At 36.4% G+C, this 15,571-nt stretch overlaps 2 protein-coding genes across 4 annotated transcripts; one reads left to right on the forward strand and one right to left on the reverse strand.

Moving 5' to 3' along the window:
- The first annotated feature begins 2,934 nt into the window (after window positions 1-2,934).
- On the forward strand, window positions 2,935-5,509 carry LOC147280390 (sucrose-phosphatase-like protein). Of its 2 annotated transcripts, none has more exons than XM_086252273.1 (6): window positions 2,935-3,010; window positions 3,109-3,145; window positions 3,528-3,747; window positions 3,924-4,002; window positions 4,406-4,661; window positions 5,061-5,509. In XM_086252273.1, exons 1-6 carry the CDS (start codon window positions 2,971-2,973, stop codon window positions 5,320-5,322), a joined length of 894 nt encoding a protein of 297 aa, XP_086108399.1. In that variant the 5' UTR covers window positions 2,935-2,970; the 3' UTR covers window positions 5,323-5,509. The 2 variants fall into 2 exon arrangements, with proteins under 2 accessions (XP_086108399.1, XP_086108400.1); XM_086252274.1 differs by having other exon boundaries at window positions 3,528-3,699.
- Window positions 5,510-5,942: 433 nt separating this feature from the next.
- LOC147280391 (pollen-specific LRR extensin-like protein) lies at window positions 5,943-8,859 on the reverse strand. 2 transcript variants are annotated; one of them, XM_086251476.1, is made up of 3 exons: window positions 8,565-8,859; window positions 8,099-8,196; window positions 5,943-6,930 (listed from the first exon to the last, which is right to left on the reverse strand). In XM_086251476.1, exons 1-3 carry the CDS (start codon window positions 8,721-8,723, stop codon window positions 6,366-6,368), a joined length of 822 nt encoding a protein of 273 aa, XP_086107602.1. In that variant the 5' UTR covers window positions 8,724-8,859; the 3' UTR covers window positions 5,943-6,365. The 2 variants fall into 2 exon arrangements, with proteins under 2 accessions (XP_086107602.1, XP_086107603.1); XM_086251477.1 differs by lacking the exon at window positions 8,565-8,859 and adding an exon at window positions 8,510-8,541.
- Between the last annotated feature and the right edge of the window lie 6,712 nt (window positions 8,860-15,571).

Raw genomic sequence — 15,571 nt, forward strand, 5'->3', positions numbered from 1 at the left:
CTATATGTGAGAATTTTCCTTTGGTTTATATGATTGTTATGCTTGATATTCTAAGTAGTATGAGGCCCGTCTGCTCTATATATATTATGTAACAATGCAGTCTCAGGTGGAACAAAAATAAAGCATGCATGTGCATGCGTAGGTGTGTAAACATAAATCAGAAGAATCCAAATTAATGCACTCGCAATTGGAATAAATTATAATTTGTCTTAGATTTCTTAATCTAACCTGCTAACTTTTGTATACTTGCGTAGAAATTTGAAAATTATGTTATTATTATGTATCCCAATAGAAGAAAGAATATGGTCATCCCCTTGATGAGATGAAATTTTTTTAATATACTCATGGACGCCGACACGAAGATGGTCGCCCGTATATTGATATTGTCTCTGAGCAATTGCATGTAAGTTTGACTAATATTTAATAAGTTTTAAACCATTTGTAACAGTTTATGATTAATGACCATTATATTAATAAACTTAAATTTCTATTTTTATAGGAGAAGATGAACCAATAATTGAAACAATTGGCCGGTGATGAAGAGCCGACACTAGAGTTGTGGCAAAGGGCCTATGCTAAGGTAAGGGGTCTTGAGCAGCGAGATAGTGTTCGTGGTTATTCCCTTAGGGTGACTCCTAATATGGTGTCGTGGGTAGAAACTCGGGAGGCATCATCATCTCAACGACCAAGAAAAAGAGATCGTGAGTATTATGAGATGAAGTCACAATGTGATGAGGTAAATGCAAATTATGAAGAGATGAAGGAAAAATATGAAGACTTGAATAAGAAATTCGAACAATCAGCAAGAGAGATGGCTCAGATGAGGGAGTTACTACATGAATCATTGGCCCATTTGTATGGGACTTCACAGGAGTCGCAATAGCTGAGTTCTCAGCAGCAACCGCCCCATTATTACTTTGGGCCACCACCAACCTACCACCATTCACAATCTTATGTGCAGCTATCTTTTATGCATGCGAGTTCTCAGTAGCAACCACCCTAGTTTTACTATGGGTCACCCAACCAACATGAATCATACTCACCGCGAGGTTTTACTGGAATGCTTAGTGATAGTGCATCAGCTGGCTCGGCATCGCGTGACTTTACTCGAATGAATTGTGAGATTTCAGCTGGCTTGCAACATGTGGGTTTCTTGGGATTCTTGGTGAGGCTACATCTACCTCTACACCACAAGGCTTTAGGGGGATGCTTGGTGAGACTCCGAATGGACCAACAGATTTAGTAGATCAATTTCTATAGGCTGATCGGGTTGAGAGAACTAGACAATAGACATATGTGAGTGTTTTCATTTTTTGTTATTTGATTTTGTAGTAGTGGCGGAATTATGTGTGACGCTACTACTTTTTTATGTTCTTTATAATTTTTTCATGGCATTCTATATTGATAGCGATGAAGTTGTATGTGACGCTCAGATTTCTTAACAATTAGGCTTAGGTCCTTTAGAAAAATAGTTTTTAGATGGAGATCAGGGATGTTTTAAAATTTATAAAAAAATCATTTTAATTCATAATAAAGTCGTTTAATTTATAAGAATTTTTTTTTAATTCATAATAAAGTCCTTTTAATTTATAAAAAAATCATTTTAATTCATAATAAAGTCATCTCTCGATTTGAAGGATATTTCCCCTCTTAAGGTGTAGAGTGGGCTTTGTGTCCAAAATTCCGGAGTTAAAACCTAACATAAAGTCGTCAAAGAAGAAAAATAAAAGGACTTGATTAAAAACCCTAAATCACTACCGGTCTTAGTCTAAGAAAGACTCATAAAATGGATTGGACTCTAAGTTTCCATTTTGGGATTGATTTATTAATAATATTTTATATTTTTAATTTAATATTAATATCAAATTAATATCATATGCAACAAAACAAAACAAAACAAAAAAGCAGGTTATGTAGGTGTGGATTTTTCAATAGTATACAAAAATATATATAATTTTCAGATTAATTTTAATTTAATTTATAATAATAATAGAGACAAATGTTAAGTGCCTCTAAAATAATCCAAACTTAATCACAAAATTAATATGAGGCGGATACTAAAGTGGCCCTAATAATTTTCGGATTATTTAAATTTAATTTATAATAATAATATAGACGAATCCTAAGTGCCTCTAAAATAATCCAAACTTAATCAAGGAATTACTATGAGGCGGATATTAAAGTGCCCCTATAATTTTTTGAATTAATTTGGGGTGGTTGTTATCCGCCCCTAATTAATTTTCAAATAAAGTAGGGACAGTTATTATTCGGCCCCGAGTATTAAATTAATCCGGTTATAATTAAAGGTAATGTCGTATAAATATATGCTCCTATTACTCATTGGGGTGGATAGATAGTGACATCTGCCCCTAATATTAATTAGCGACAGTTACAATAGAGTCGTTTATTATTTCTGTCTCTCTCACTGCCCCTATACCATTTAGGGGCGCCCCTACTATTTTTTGTAAAGACGAATCTTTTCTGCCCTGCAACCCATTTTTCTTGTTGTGTATATTGCATTGGATTTTATCGGACCTTCCCATGAAAATTTGTCACCTGTCATCCAATCCAATCATGTTAGTTTTTCAATTTTCAAATCCAATAAAATCCGTCAGTCATCTAACCAATTAAATTACATTGAATTAGATTGAATCCATCTATTTGAGTGGATTGGATTGAATTTTGAACACCCCTAAAAAAGAACAATATTGTGTGGCCTTTTTGGCAGGCATGGGGCTTCTACTGACCTGGGCATCAAATGACTTAGCCCATTATCAACAGGAAAGTTGGGCCCCTTGTATAACAAGTCTGTAATATTTCTTCTTTTCATTCTGGTGAGGTGGAAGCCGAAGCCCAAATAACCCAAAAAAACCACCTTGGCTTAAAAACGTCGTCGTACTGGCAGTGTAACCTCTTAAGTCGCTCGCTGATTAGCGCGGGCTCGGGTTTCCACTGTGCTGGTGATGCTCAATGTTGAACCCTAATAGGGTCCGAGCCACAGCCTTGATTGGTGAGTGAGAACCTTCTCTCTACCCATTTACCCTTTTTTCCGTTGTTTGGCTTCAAAACTCAAAACATTCTGAGCATTACTCTTTTCATTCCTTCCAGGTGAGCATGGCTTCATTTCGTTTGCAGCAAAGCTCAGGTATGTAGAACCACTTTGTGGGATTGAGATAAAAGAGAAAACAGACAACCGACTTTGTATGCATTATTGATGTATAGTGGATATGGTTTCCAATTTCTTATTAGGCTGTTTTTTTCATCTTTGTTTGAATTGTCCAATGCAAAGGGACTTGGGTTTGTGGCTTTGTGCCAAAGTCTTCACTTTAGTTGAATTCCCCAGTTTAGTTATTTACAAACATTTGAATAAATTACTTCTCAAGATTCTTTCAAGTTTCTGCAGTCTCTGTCAACAATGAAGCTAGTGTTGACATTTGCTGAATTCAAATTCGTAATCTTTTTGTACTTACCATGGCAATTTCTGTTTGGAGCTTTAGAAGAATATCAACTTACTATTTTGGTGGCAGATGCAATGCCAGGATAGATAATTCTATCAACCTAATATGTGCGAGAGCTTTGTCTTGCGTAAGACTTTTGCCCATTTCCCAATCAGAAGAAATCAAGACCCTACCCCGGTCCTTTCATTCATCTTCTGAAGATGATGACTACTCAGAATTGGGCTCCCCAGTGCCTAAAGCTGTAAGTAATCCTCCAAAATTGATGACAGAGAAGCCTGAGCCTTATAGGGTATGCTGACAATGTCCTGACTGGATGTTGAGTGTGTGTGTGTGTGTGTCTTTTAGTTCTTTTAATTTATACTTGTACAATGTAATGTAGTTACTCCCTTTGCTTGAATTTTCATTATTATTACTGAATTGAAAATCTCATGTGTTCTTACAAATCTCAATTTCAATTTCAAGCAGAAAACTAATCGTACTGGAAAATCATCTGGAATGCCTTCAAAAAGCAGCACCAGCTTGAAATGTGATTCCTCAAAACCAGGTAACTCTTCTCCAACTATTCATTCTAAGCTTGAGAACTGAAACAAACAATGCTTATAGATCTATTGTTAACCATAATGATGCTTCCGACTTTTCAAAGTCCAGCTCAATTACTATTGAGAACATACCTTCTGTGGTCAATGTTCCCCTCCCTTTCAGCGTTAATGAACATTTCACATGCTTCAATGAGGGTGTGTTTCATGTAATGTTGATACTTAAGTAGAGTTTGAGGGTGTGTTTCATGTAATGTTGATACTTCAGCGTTAATGAACATTTCACATGCTTCAATGAGGGTGTGTTTCATGTAATGTTGATACTTCAGTATACTCTTCAATCCCACTCCTCAAATCCTCCTTTCCATGGCTGTCTAATAAGTATTTAATGCGCATGTTTTGAGAGTGCAGAATCAAGCAGGAGAGCGAATTTGGCTGGTGAGGTTGTTGTTGGAAAGATCTTTGATCTTCCAGTTCTTCCACTGGATAAACAAGAGGCAGTTACCATTAGAATTACCAGCATTAACTCAGAGACCACTGATTCTGAAATACACACAATGTGCACGTGCTTTGGTAATTTAGAGGGGCTTGTGAGGACTAAAGAAGATGCAGTGGATGCCTTGTTTAGAGTTAAAGACAACTCAGAAGCACAAAGCATAATTAGAAAGTAAGAAGATACTTATATTTCTTTATTCTTGGTTGCATTTGCATTGTTATATTCCACTTCTTTCTCCCTGATTTTCTAAATATATATTTAGATAAAGTGCATTACAGCATTTGTTTAAGTACTACTTTTGGCTGACATGCTGGACTGGATATCATTTGTTTTTAAGTTCTGCCTTGAGAAGTATGACCTTTACCTTATAAATTGTTTTAGATAATCTTTGATCAAACACCGAATCAGGTCTTAGTAAAGTAAAGAAAAATGTAGTTGCTTCAAGATGGTGGTGGATTTGGTGTCAATCATATGCCCCTAGTTTATATTCTTTTTTGTTTTATATGATATATGTGAATGAATAATTTTACATGGTTTGTTCTCATTTCTTTATATGTGTATGGTTGTCAGATTGAATAATACAATCTTGAAGGATCACACGTGGTCAGCTAATTTACATCCGAAAGATTCTGCGCATGCAGTGATGAGCGAGCAAACTGATGCTGACCGTGAATTGGGACCGTATTTAAGCCGTCGTTTGGCTGACGTTAGAAAGCAAATCATTGTGAAGGCACTGTGTGCAGAAGACTTAGAGCATCTGCATAATGCCTTGTTCCACCTTGTGGCTCATCCTGACACCAGCAGTAGTATTTCCAAAGTCAACGATGACTGAGCTGGGGAAACTTTGCCATTGCTAATGCATTACATAGTGATTAGTGGATATTAGGAGAATTTTGAATAGTTGAATGCTGATTTTGGATGTCATTCTTTGGTTTCTGATTTTGATTATCGGAAAGAAATGCTTATGGCACTTCTCGATTATTATTTTATAGAGACAGACTTAAAAGGTTGATGCCTAATTGAGTTTATTATTAGAAAATTTTCTTTATTCTTTTAAAACCAACCTGAGACAGAAAGTTGACCGATAGACAATTGTTTTTTCTTTTTTGCTGGGAACGATAGACAAATTTGATAGCAACAACAGTGACTGGTTTTGGATACCATTAAAATATTAAAAAGTTGTTTAATCTTTATAGGTAACAAAGAAAAAAAATACATCAACAATTTTTGTAGCATTGAAAGTGGTAGATATTTTTGTGCACTAAAGATTATTTTTTCGATTTAAGTCAAAGCTAGAAAATTACTTCACAGCATTGATGCAAAATTTTTGCAGCCGCCTCAAGGAACAAAATCTTGCAGTTTTAGAATACCTGGTTTATTATCTTGACGAATTATGTTAATGAACAAATATCAATCAGGAACACAATCGCCAATTAATCAATCATTGCCCACTTCTGTTTTGCTAAGAAAATGGAAGGAAAGAGGGACACCCGTCTCCAGCTCCACGCGTAATTAGGAGTTCAGATCATTCAAATATTAAGTTATTAACAGAGTCCCGAGTGGGCATGAAATCATTTCTTTGGAAATGGAAGCTCTCTGCTCACAAATGTCAGAATGATTTTACATGACAAATTTCCAATAATCTCATAATAGCGTTAGATAAGCTGTCCCTACTCCCTAGCGTAAAGGAGACGATGCACCTCCTCCCAAATTAACGGTAGAAAAAAGTACCTTCCAGTTTCCACCCCCCAACAGTTAGCAGCAAGAACTGTGATTCATAGCCTTCTTTTCATATGCAAAAAAGAGAGAACCCAAAAGCTCATTTTGCACTCCAGTTCCGCAAATAATCATGCAAAATACATCTCGCTGAAGCATTTAATCTGCAGAATGATTCCCTTTCACATCCATATTCAACATCCTGCATGATTTTTCTTGTTTAAAATCAGGCTCTGAGATGACCATAGAACACTCTGCAATCGGATATTCCCTTTCATCAACTAAAGACTTCATATAGGAGCATGACCCCTCTTCAGCTTCAATATTTGATACAGGCTCTTGTCCTGAACCAAATGGTAGCTCATAAGATGGTGGGCCAACAGGCTGTGTTCTCATCTGCACAGACCGCAAGAGTGCAGCCCTCCTCAAGTCAGCAGAGTGGCAAATGTCACTAGGTGATGACGGGAATCGCCCCTCCGAATCAGAGCCTCGTTGACGAGGCTGCGAGCAATTGAAATTAGTGACAGTGCATCCATGTGAAGGATGTGAACTAGTCGAACCATTGGAAGGAAACCCTGTAAGTGGCCTTTGGTACCTATATGGAGAGACTGGACTAGAGGGGACGCTGTCAGGTTGAGAGGAGCAACTGTTTACAGGGTTCTCACAAAATCGTGAGTCATCTGAGTCCTCTGACATTGGTGAATATTGCAAGGACATCTCATCCCTGTAAACATAAAGTTTGAAAATATAAACAATTGAGCATAATAAAGGAAATACAGTTTTTTCCCTTTACTAGGATGGATCAAAATGGAGAATGCAATGCTATTATTATTAAGAGATAACTCATATTTAAGGTGGAAAACAAGGACTTAAGGGAAATTAAATAAGATTCGGTGAAGAGATGCTGAGGATAATTGATGCTAATGTCTTATATCTGGCTATCATTCAAGCTGCCTACTTCCATAAAATTAAAAATAGAAAATCCCTACTATGCAAATCTGCATTTAGACTTTCTGAAGCAATCTGCACCTGTTTCTCGTAAAAAGAACAAGAGCCAAACTAAACCAAAAATGGGTGATCCTTTTTTGTCATTGTGCATTCAAGGATTTGGACGTATATCCATATATTATTGCCAAAACACCACCATATTTCCTGGAAAAAGGTGGTGATATACTGAATTGCATGTCAAACAGTGCTTCAATTTCTATAATTGTCAGTTCATTGTGATTTAATGCCATGTATATGAACCTTAAGGCTACCCTGAAGACAATGCTTCCAGTCCGAAACATGGAAGCTCCAAAAGTATGTAAGAACATATGACCCCATATTGCTTGGGGCATGCAACTATAAGATGTCGAGCAAATCTCATACTGTGAACTAATACACAGGAACCTTTAATCTGGCACAAGATTGAAATCTGGGCCCATTATGTAGCTCCAGTGAGTGTCACAACAAAGAAACCATGATCTGTAATCCTATGAAACACTCACTAAGAGACCATGACCTGTAATCCTAAGAAATTTATTAATAGTGCTGTGCCATATGACTTATGAGGTATAATGTTGGCTTGAAAATTTTGGCACAAGCCCCGTACATGAAAAAACACAGAGTAAAAGCCCTCAGTAGTGCTAGGACTGCTTCATAGAGAACTTGTATTAAATAAATGTAATAACACCTAGAATTTCAATTTTAAGGCATGTGAAATTATTAAAACAAAGTCTACAATATGAAGCAGAAAGTTATCATAAAAGTTGCACAGTTAATTAACCAAGATAGACATAGTTATGTGAGGAGGAAAAGCCGAACAGTTGAGAAAGTTTTCATTTCAAAACCAAATAATAATTTAAGTAATTTATAAGTAAGCTTGACTTAAGAGTGATATAAGAATTTACCTTGGAGAAAACATGGTTTCGGACCTTGCTGGAGATTCCATGAGATTCTCAGGGAGTGGGTCTCCAACTGTGAGTCCATTCAAACTAGATGCCATTATCTGCAAAAGAAACAAGTTGTGAGGGAATGAAGGACTTAGAAGGTGTATTGATTGAACTCTCTGCTACATTACATAGAGCTAAATGTTCTTCAATGGGATAAGCCATATGGCCCATATTATTAAAAAAATAAATAAAGAAATTCTAGAGAAAAATCATTGAAAACCCAATAACCACAAGTGAACAAAGAGGCAGCAAATTTCATTCTTGAAAGGGGTTCAAACGAAAACAGAAAATTTTCAAGCATGATTCCATCAACCAAACAAAAACAAAATAAAAAAGATGACGTAGAGAGAGAGAGAGAGTAAAGTATACATTTTTAGAAGAAAACAATAAAATTGAAAAAATGATATGCATAAGAAAAAGAAACCTCGCTGAGATAACGCTTGTGAGAGTGGAAATTGTCGAGGTAAACCTCATCTTCAGGATCTCTGTTTCGCTTTCCACATGGAGACGATGTTGATGTTGACGTTGGCGATGGTGATGAAGAAGATTCTGCTGCTCCAGCAGAGTTCGACTCTGGACGCATTGCTAATATTACTTATTTATTTCATCCTCATTTTACGAATATGAATTTCCTTGGGAAGCGACAGTCACAGTTTGAGTATTGTCTCTTTATGTAATAACTGGTTATAGAAGAAAATGAAGATCATGCTTCATGAGCATGACCTCTCTCTATTACACAAATGATCAGAAAGGTGGGCACGCACGAAACGACGCCACTTCCACTCCTCCACAAAACCACAATTATAAATAAAGGGTTAATTACACTTTGCACCCCTCAAGTATGGGTAATTTTTCACTTTGATACTCAATGTTCAAAATATTATAATATGGAACCTAAATTTTTATAAAAATTGCAATGTACTCATTCTGCTAACTTTTCTGTTCGTTTTGACTATGTGGCACATGTGGAACTCATTTATCCTAACATGCACCATAAAATATAGAACAAACAAAATAAAATAAAAAAGAAATTAAAAAAAGACAGCTAAACTATTATATGTTAAAAATAAAATAAAAGATAACATTAAAACTAAATATAAAATATTATCTCACTCATCCTTATCTCTCCCTCCTCCCTTATCTCTTCTGTTCCAGTTCCTTCATCTTTTCCCATGGTAGATTTGTTCAGTTCTCATTCCTCTCTCGTCACCCAACTCACTTTTCTCCCTCATCTCCTCCGACATCTGATTTCTAATTTCTAACATTGTAACCTTGTAATTTCTAACATGCTAATCATCATTATTAGGCTTTAAGTTGAGATTCATTCTTGCATTATTATGGTGAATTCTAGAAATGAAGAATGATTGTCGCCATACAGCTGTGTTTACTGTTGTGGTGGAAATTTTTTCAATTGTGCTAGTTGTCTCCTTGCTCAAAGAAGATACAAAGATTGTCTCTAACGCATTTGGGATTGGTTCTTGGTAAGTTGGGTTTGGGGTTCGGATCGAGTAGTAGACAAATTTGCCTGAGGGGTTGAGGAAAATGATGAGAGAGAAAGGGAGGAAGGAGGGAGGTAGGAGAGGTAGGGACAATGAAGAGTTTTTTGTTTTCCAATTTTTTAATTGATTTTTATTTTCTTGACATACAAATTTAGCTGGTTTGTTTAATTTGTTTTTTCCAACAGGGCATAAATTTCATGTCCACATCAACGTAAGTGAATCTCACACATGCTATTATTACTATATGTAGTCAAAATTAGTAACAAAGCTAACAGAAGGGGCACATTGCATTTTTCATAAATTTTAGGTTTTACATTAACACATTTTGAATATCGGGTACCAAAGTAAAAAATGATCTATACTTGAGAGATGTAAAGTGTAATTGACCCATAAATAAATTAGGGAGACTTAGACTTTAGTTTATTTTATGAGTCTTTCTTAGACTAAGACCAGTAATGATTTAGGGTTTTTAATTAAGTCCTTTAATTTTTATTCTTTTACGGTTTTATGTTAGGTTTTAACTCCAAGATTTTGGGCTTCGCCCAAAATTTCGGAGTTAAAACCTAACATGCAGCCTCTACAAAGCCCACTCTACACCCTAAGAGGGGAAATACCCTTCAAATAGAGGAAAATATCCTTCAAATTGGGGAAGGACTTTATTATGGATTAAAATGATTTTCTTATAAATTAAAAGGAGTTTATTATGAATTAAAAGAATTTTCTTATAAATGATTATGAATTAAAAGAATTTTCTTATAAATTTTAAAACACCCCCGGTCTCCATCTAAAAACTATTTTTCTAAATGACCTAAGTCTAATTATCTCAATAAATTATAATGATTCTTGTTACTAGTTGTCAGGTTCCTAGCGGGATACATAATAAGACCTAATTGAAAATGAACTAGTGATCCACTAGGCTACATAACAAGACCCAATTAGATCAAGTGGGCTATGTTACCAAAACAAAACATTGGGGTATGTTGAGGAGGAGCAAAGCTTTCATGTAAGTTTGTGTGTCTATCTTTAACATAGAATGAGAAAATAAATACAAAGGTGTATACACCATTTACATAAAAATTTTTGCTCAAAATAAGATTTTGTGTGTGTTAATGCTTAAATGTCATTTTACGGTCTAAAACATTATTTTTGGTGCTCATTTTGTGTTTACATCATCTAAACACGTTGAGTTGTGATTTGAAAACATCATGACCAAACAGATCCTAAGACCCCCTATTTTAAGTACATGACTGAAATTTCCAAATTAAATGAACAAGACCAAAGTGGAAATTTCATGAAAGTACAAACACCAAAAGTGTCATTTGACCTTCTAATTTCTAACCGTGTAACCATGTAATTTCTAACATGCTAATCATCACTATTAGGCTGTAAGTTGAGATTCATTCTTGCATTCTTATGGTGGATTATGGAAAGGAAGAACGATTGTCGTTGTACAGCTATGTTTGCCGTTGTTGGGGAAATTTTTGCCACTGTGCTAGTTGTCCCCTTGCTCAAAGATGATGCAAAGATTGTCTCCGACGTATTTGAGATTGGTTCTTGGTAAGCTAGGTTTGGAGTCGGGATCAAGTGGTAGGCAAATCTTCCTAGGGGGATGAGGAAAGGGATGAGAGAGAAAGGGAGGAATGAGGGAGGTGGGAGAGGTAGGGACAATGAAGAGTTTTTTTGTTTTTTTTAATTTTTTAATTGTTTTTATTGTTTTTATTTTTTTAACATATACTAATTTAGTTGGCTTTTTTAATTTTTTTTTTTCACATGGCATAAATTTCCTGTCCACAACAATGTAAGAGCAACTCCAATAAGCTTACCTATATTCTAGCTAAATTTGTGCAAAAAGACTTAAAAACCTATTTTAGCTAACTAATTTTAAAATCTTACTCCAACAATGTTCTTTATTTTAGCTAACATTAAATGTTTGACTATTTCTTTAAATGTGAAAATGTGACAATAATTTGCTTCAATAGCAAACCAGATTGATTTTATCGTTGTTCACATTAATGTTTGACTATTTTTCGAACGCCATATCCTCACTTCCCCGGCCAACAGTAAACCAGATTTCTCTCTCTCTCTCTCTCTCTCTCTCTCTTTCTCATATTTCAACTTCCTTTCTTTGCAAACTCTTTTTTTTTAGTACCATCTATGGCACATCGTTCATCTGCAAGTCATTATTTATGTGATATGTATATGAACAACGATAATGAAGATGCTGATGATGAATATGAAGAATCTTTGCTTATGTGTATAGAAGAAGAGAGAGGAAAATCACGATGTCGTGGTTCTATTAAAGGCCATGTGTATAAGTCTACTTTTCCAAAATTATACAATATGTCAACAAAATGAATCAAGATATTCCATAAAAAATAACAGTCTTGTTTTTAAAAAAACACTCCTTCCTCCTGCAGCGATATGACTCCCTAGCTTGATCCTTGTGTCATGTCAGCATCTTTGTGTCCACCATTGTTTGCTTGGCTCACCTGCATGGTTGATAACAGTGAATCAGTTCCAGTGCATCGTGTCATAAAAAGAGTTCATGTATGCTACTTAAGTGTTATCTGTAACAATAAACACTCCATGTGGTTTAATTACACAATTGAGAAAAAAAAAATTATTTCTGTTAGCATATTTAGCTTATTCAAGCAAATTGATCGTCATAAAATGTCCAAGAGATAACCTTGCAAACACTTATATAGCAAAAAGAAAATATGAGTGTATTTGTAACTCTTACTTTGGTTTTCCTTTTCCCCATATCTTTTGTCCTTAACTTTGCAAGTACAGTGAAGGCCTGGGTTGCGTGTATGACAACACACTATCAGTAATATATTGTATATTATTCACACTAAGTAGTCCAAATTCATTTCACTATGATATGCAAACCTGTGTGTTTCCTTGTGATATACCAGGTGCTTGGGATGGTTGTGGTGTTGATCCACTTGCTTCTTCTTCCTCATGGCCTTGCTGAGCTTCTGGTGCCTTTCTTTTTGGCCTACCCATTCTGCCAGGTAGCTTTGGTGGGAGATACCTATGGCAAGTCCTAGTATTATGACCTTCTGTATTACATTGTCCACATCTCATCACCACACCTTTTTTCCCAAGTCTTGTCTTGCTTTGTGTCTCATTGGGATCCTTCTTCCTCACCTTCCTTGGTCTTCCAGGCTGCCTTGTATACGATGGTGGCATCAAAGGTGTGTGTTCAGTTCTCAACCACATTGATTGCCCATTCATGGGCAGTATCAAATTGTCATATGACTTCATATAAGTATCTTTCAAACAACATTTATCCACATATTCCTCCACTGGCTTTCCTCCTTTATAGAAAATAGCAGCAATGACATGTTTGCATGGGAACCCAGACAACTGCCACTTTCTACATTCACATATGTGCAAGTCCAAATCCACTACAACCTGCTCTCCTGCCCCACCATTGATTTGAAACTTAGGGCCACCAGACCACATGGTTGTATAGGTGGCAGCTTATACTTTTCTATCTTGCAGCTTGTTCCAAATCTTAGGGCATACTTTATGAGGCCATTTCTTCATCTTCTCTCTCCTCATTTGGATCCTCCTCATTAGCAAACATCTTATCATTTCTAGCATTGTGATAATAGGCTTGTCTCTGGCTTGTAGTATGTTTTGGTTGAAGGCCTTCACACATATTATTCATAATCATGTCACACTTCACAAATGTACTGAAGTGGGACTTTGACCATGGGCTTGGTGGTTTGGCAACAAGCCATCTCCATGCCCCATCATCCAACAACCTTAATTCCTCTATTGCTTTCCCAAAATGTTGAACACAAGTGGCCTTGGCAGCCTTCCACAATGCATCAGAAAGTACTTTACCTTTGTGTGCTTTCCTAAAATTGGTAAACAAATGTCTAGCACAAAACCTGTGCTCAATTGGGGACCACATCATTAAAAGCTCCTGGCAACCCTTTTTGCTTGTCAGAAATAAATGTCCAGCCATGTTGGTTTTCCATTTCTACATCATTCACCAACAGACCCAAAAACCATGTCCAAGAGTGTCTATTTTCCATTTGCACCACAGTGTATGCAATAACCCATGTCTCATTATTTGCATCTATTTCCACTGCACTGAGCAACTGACCTCTATACACCCCCTTTAGATGACACCCATCCAGACCAATTATTGGTCTAAAACCATCATTGAACCCCTTCTTGCAAGCTCCCATACACATATACAGTCTTTGAAACCTAGATCCATCACACTTAATCTTGCAAGTTGTGCCTGGATTGGTCATTCTGAGTTCATCACAGTAGTCCTACAGCAGACTATATTGTTGTCTCTAGGTACCTTGAATCAGTTCTAGTGCCTTCTTCTTCGCTCTGTAAGCTTTCATCATTGAACACACCAACTTTATATTCAGATGCTGCAGCATTTACCAGAGACTTTACTGGAATATTGGGGTCAGATTGAATCCTATCAATAAAAATCTTTACCATTCAGTTTACTGTAGCATTCTTGTTCTTGTGAATTCTTGTGCACATGTGTTCTTGTATAAACACCTTGATCTGCAAAGTGCTAGTATTGACATTCATCCTTGATACATACATCTCTCATGGACACAAACCTTGGCTTGCTTCATCCCCATTACATACGCACCCCAACCTATACTTCTCATTCTTCCAAAAGGTGATGTTCTTTCCATTAATTATTGCATATTGTTTGACTGCATCCCTTAGCACCTTACAATCACTAAACAACATACCCAATTTGAACTATGGATCCTTGTCAGTGGCAGGATTAAACTCTGGATAGTGGACTTGTTGCCCATCATCTTCCTCATCAGAATCTTGCACACTAAGCAGTTCCCCATCAGAACACATGTCAGGTTCATCATCTTCAAATTCAATTACTGGTATTTCTTCCATCACATTATTCTCACTCTCTCCATTCCTAGACTGTGAAAATGATCCAACCCACTCCTATGCAAGGTCTACATTAGCCATAAAGTCATCATCATCCTCATCCATGCTGTAGTCACTATCTACAAACTCATAGTTAGGGTTAAGCTCACTATCACTTGAGTCATCATACTCTGATTGCTCTTCATCATTGCCTCTGGATACACATGCTGCTTGTTTGGATATTCTTTTAGATCTTTTAGTAGCATACCTTATAGTGACTCTGGGTACATCTTTTGCTCCTTGGTTTTGTTGGTCTCCAATCAACAACGTGTTCTTGGTCTCTTCCAAATTGATCAATAATGACTGGTGCCTTCCTTAAGCGTTTTGTCCTTCTACCACCATATTTTCTCACCCTTGACGGCCCGGCTATATTAGCACATTTTGCTACATTAGCACCTTTCTCAACACGTAAAGCTTCTGACAAGTTAGTTCCCTCCTCAATTAGAAAATCCCTTGCAGCATGAATTCCATCCTCAAACAATGGAGGTACATCTCCTGTAGCATTTAATCCATCAATGTTTGGGTCACATTCATCTGCCACATCTTCAGCCTCTTCCATGATTTCATCCTCAAATCCCTGGTCTTCAGGGTTATCATTTTCTAGTTCTTCAATGTGTGCACTAACTTTCTTGTTTTCTACCACAACATCAAGATTATGCTCTAAGTATATCTCTATCTCCCTCACATTCTCATCAACAAGAGCACACATATCAAGAACATCCCTATTTGTCTTAAGCAGAGTTAATGCACCATCTAGACCCTACCTGGCAACTTATAATGATAATTAATTATTTGGTTTTCATACCCTAAGTGAGCTACCATACTATGAAGCTTTGTTAGGGACATTTTGTCATTTTCACAAAAGTCAAAGTAGTCCACCACTCCATCTGGATCCACTGAAAATGAACAAAAAAATATGAGTAAACCCAAGATTTGGGACCCTTTAAGTTTGGGACCACTATTACTAAATGTCTACAACCAAAGAGACATA

Source organism: Dryas octopetala, chromosome 7, assembly GCF_963921425.1.
Source record: "Dryas octopetala chromosome 7, drDryOcto1.1, whole genome shotgun sequence".
NCBI lineage: Eukaryota > Viridiplantae > Streptophyta > Magnoliopsida > Rosales > Rosaceae > Dryas > Dryas octopetala.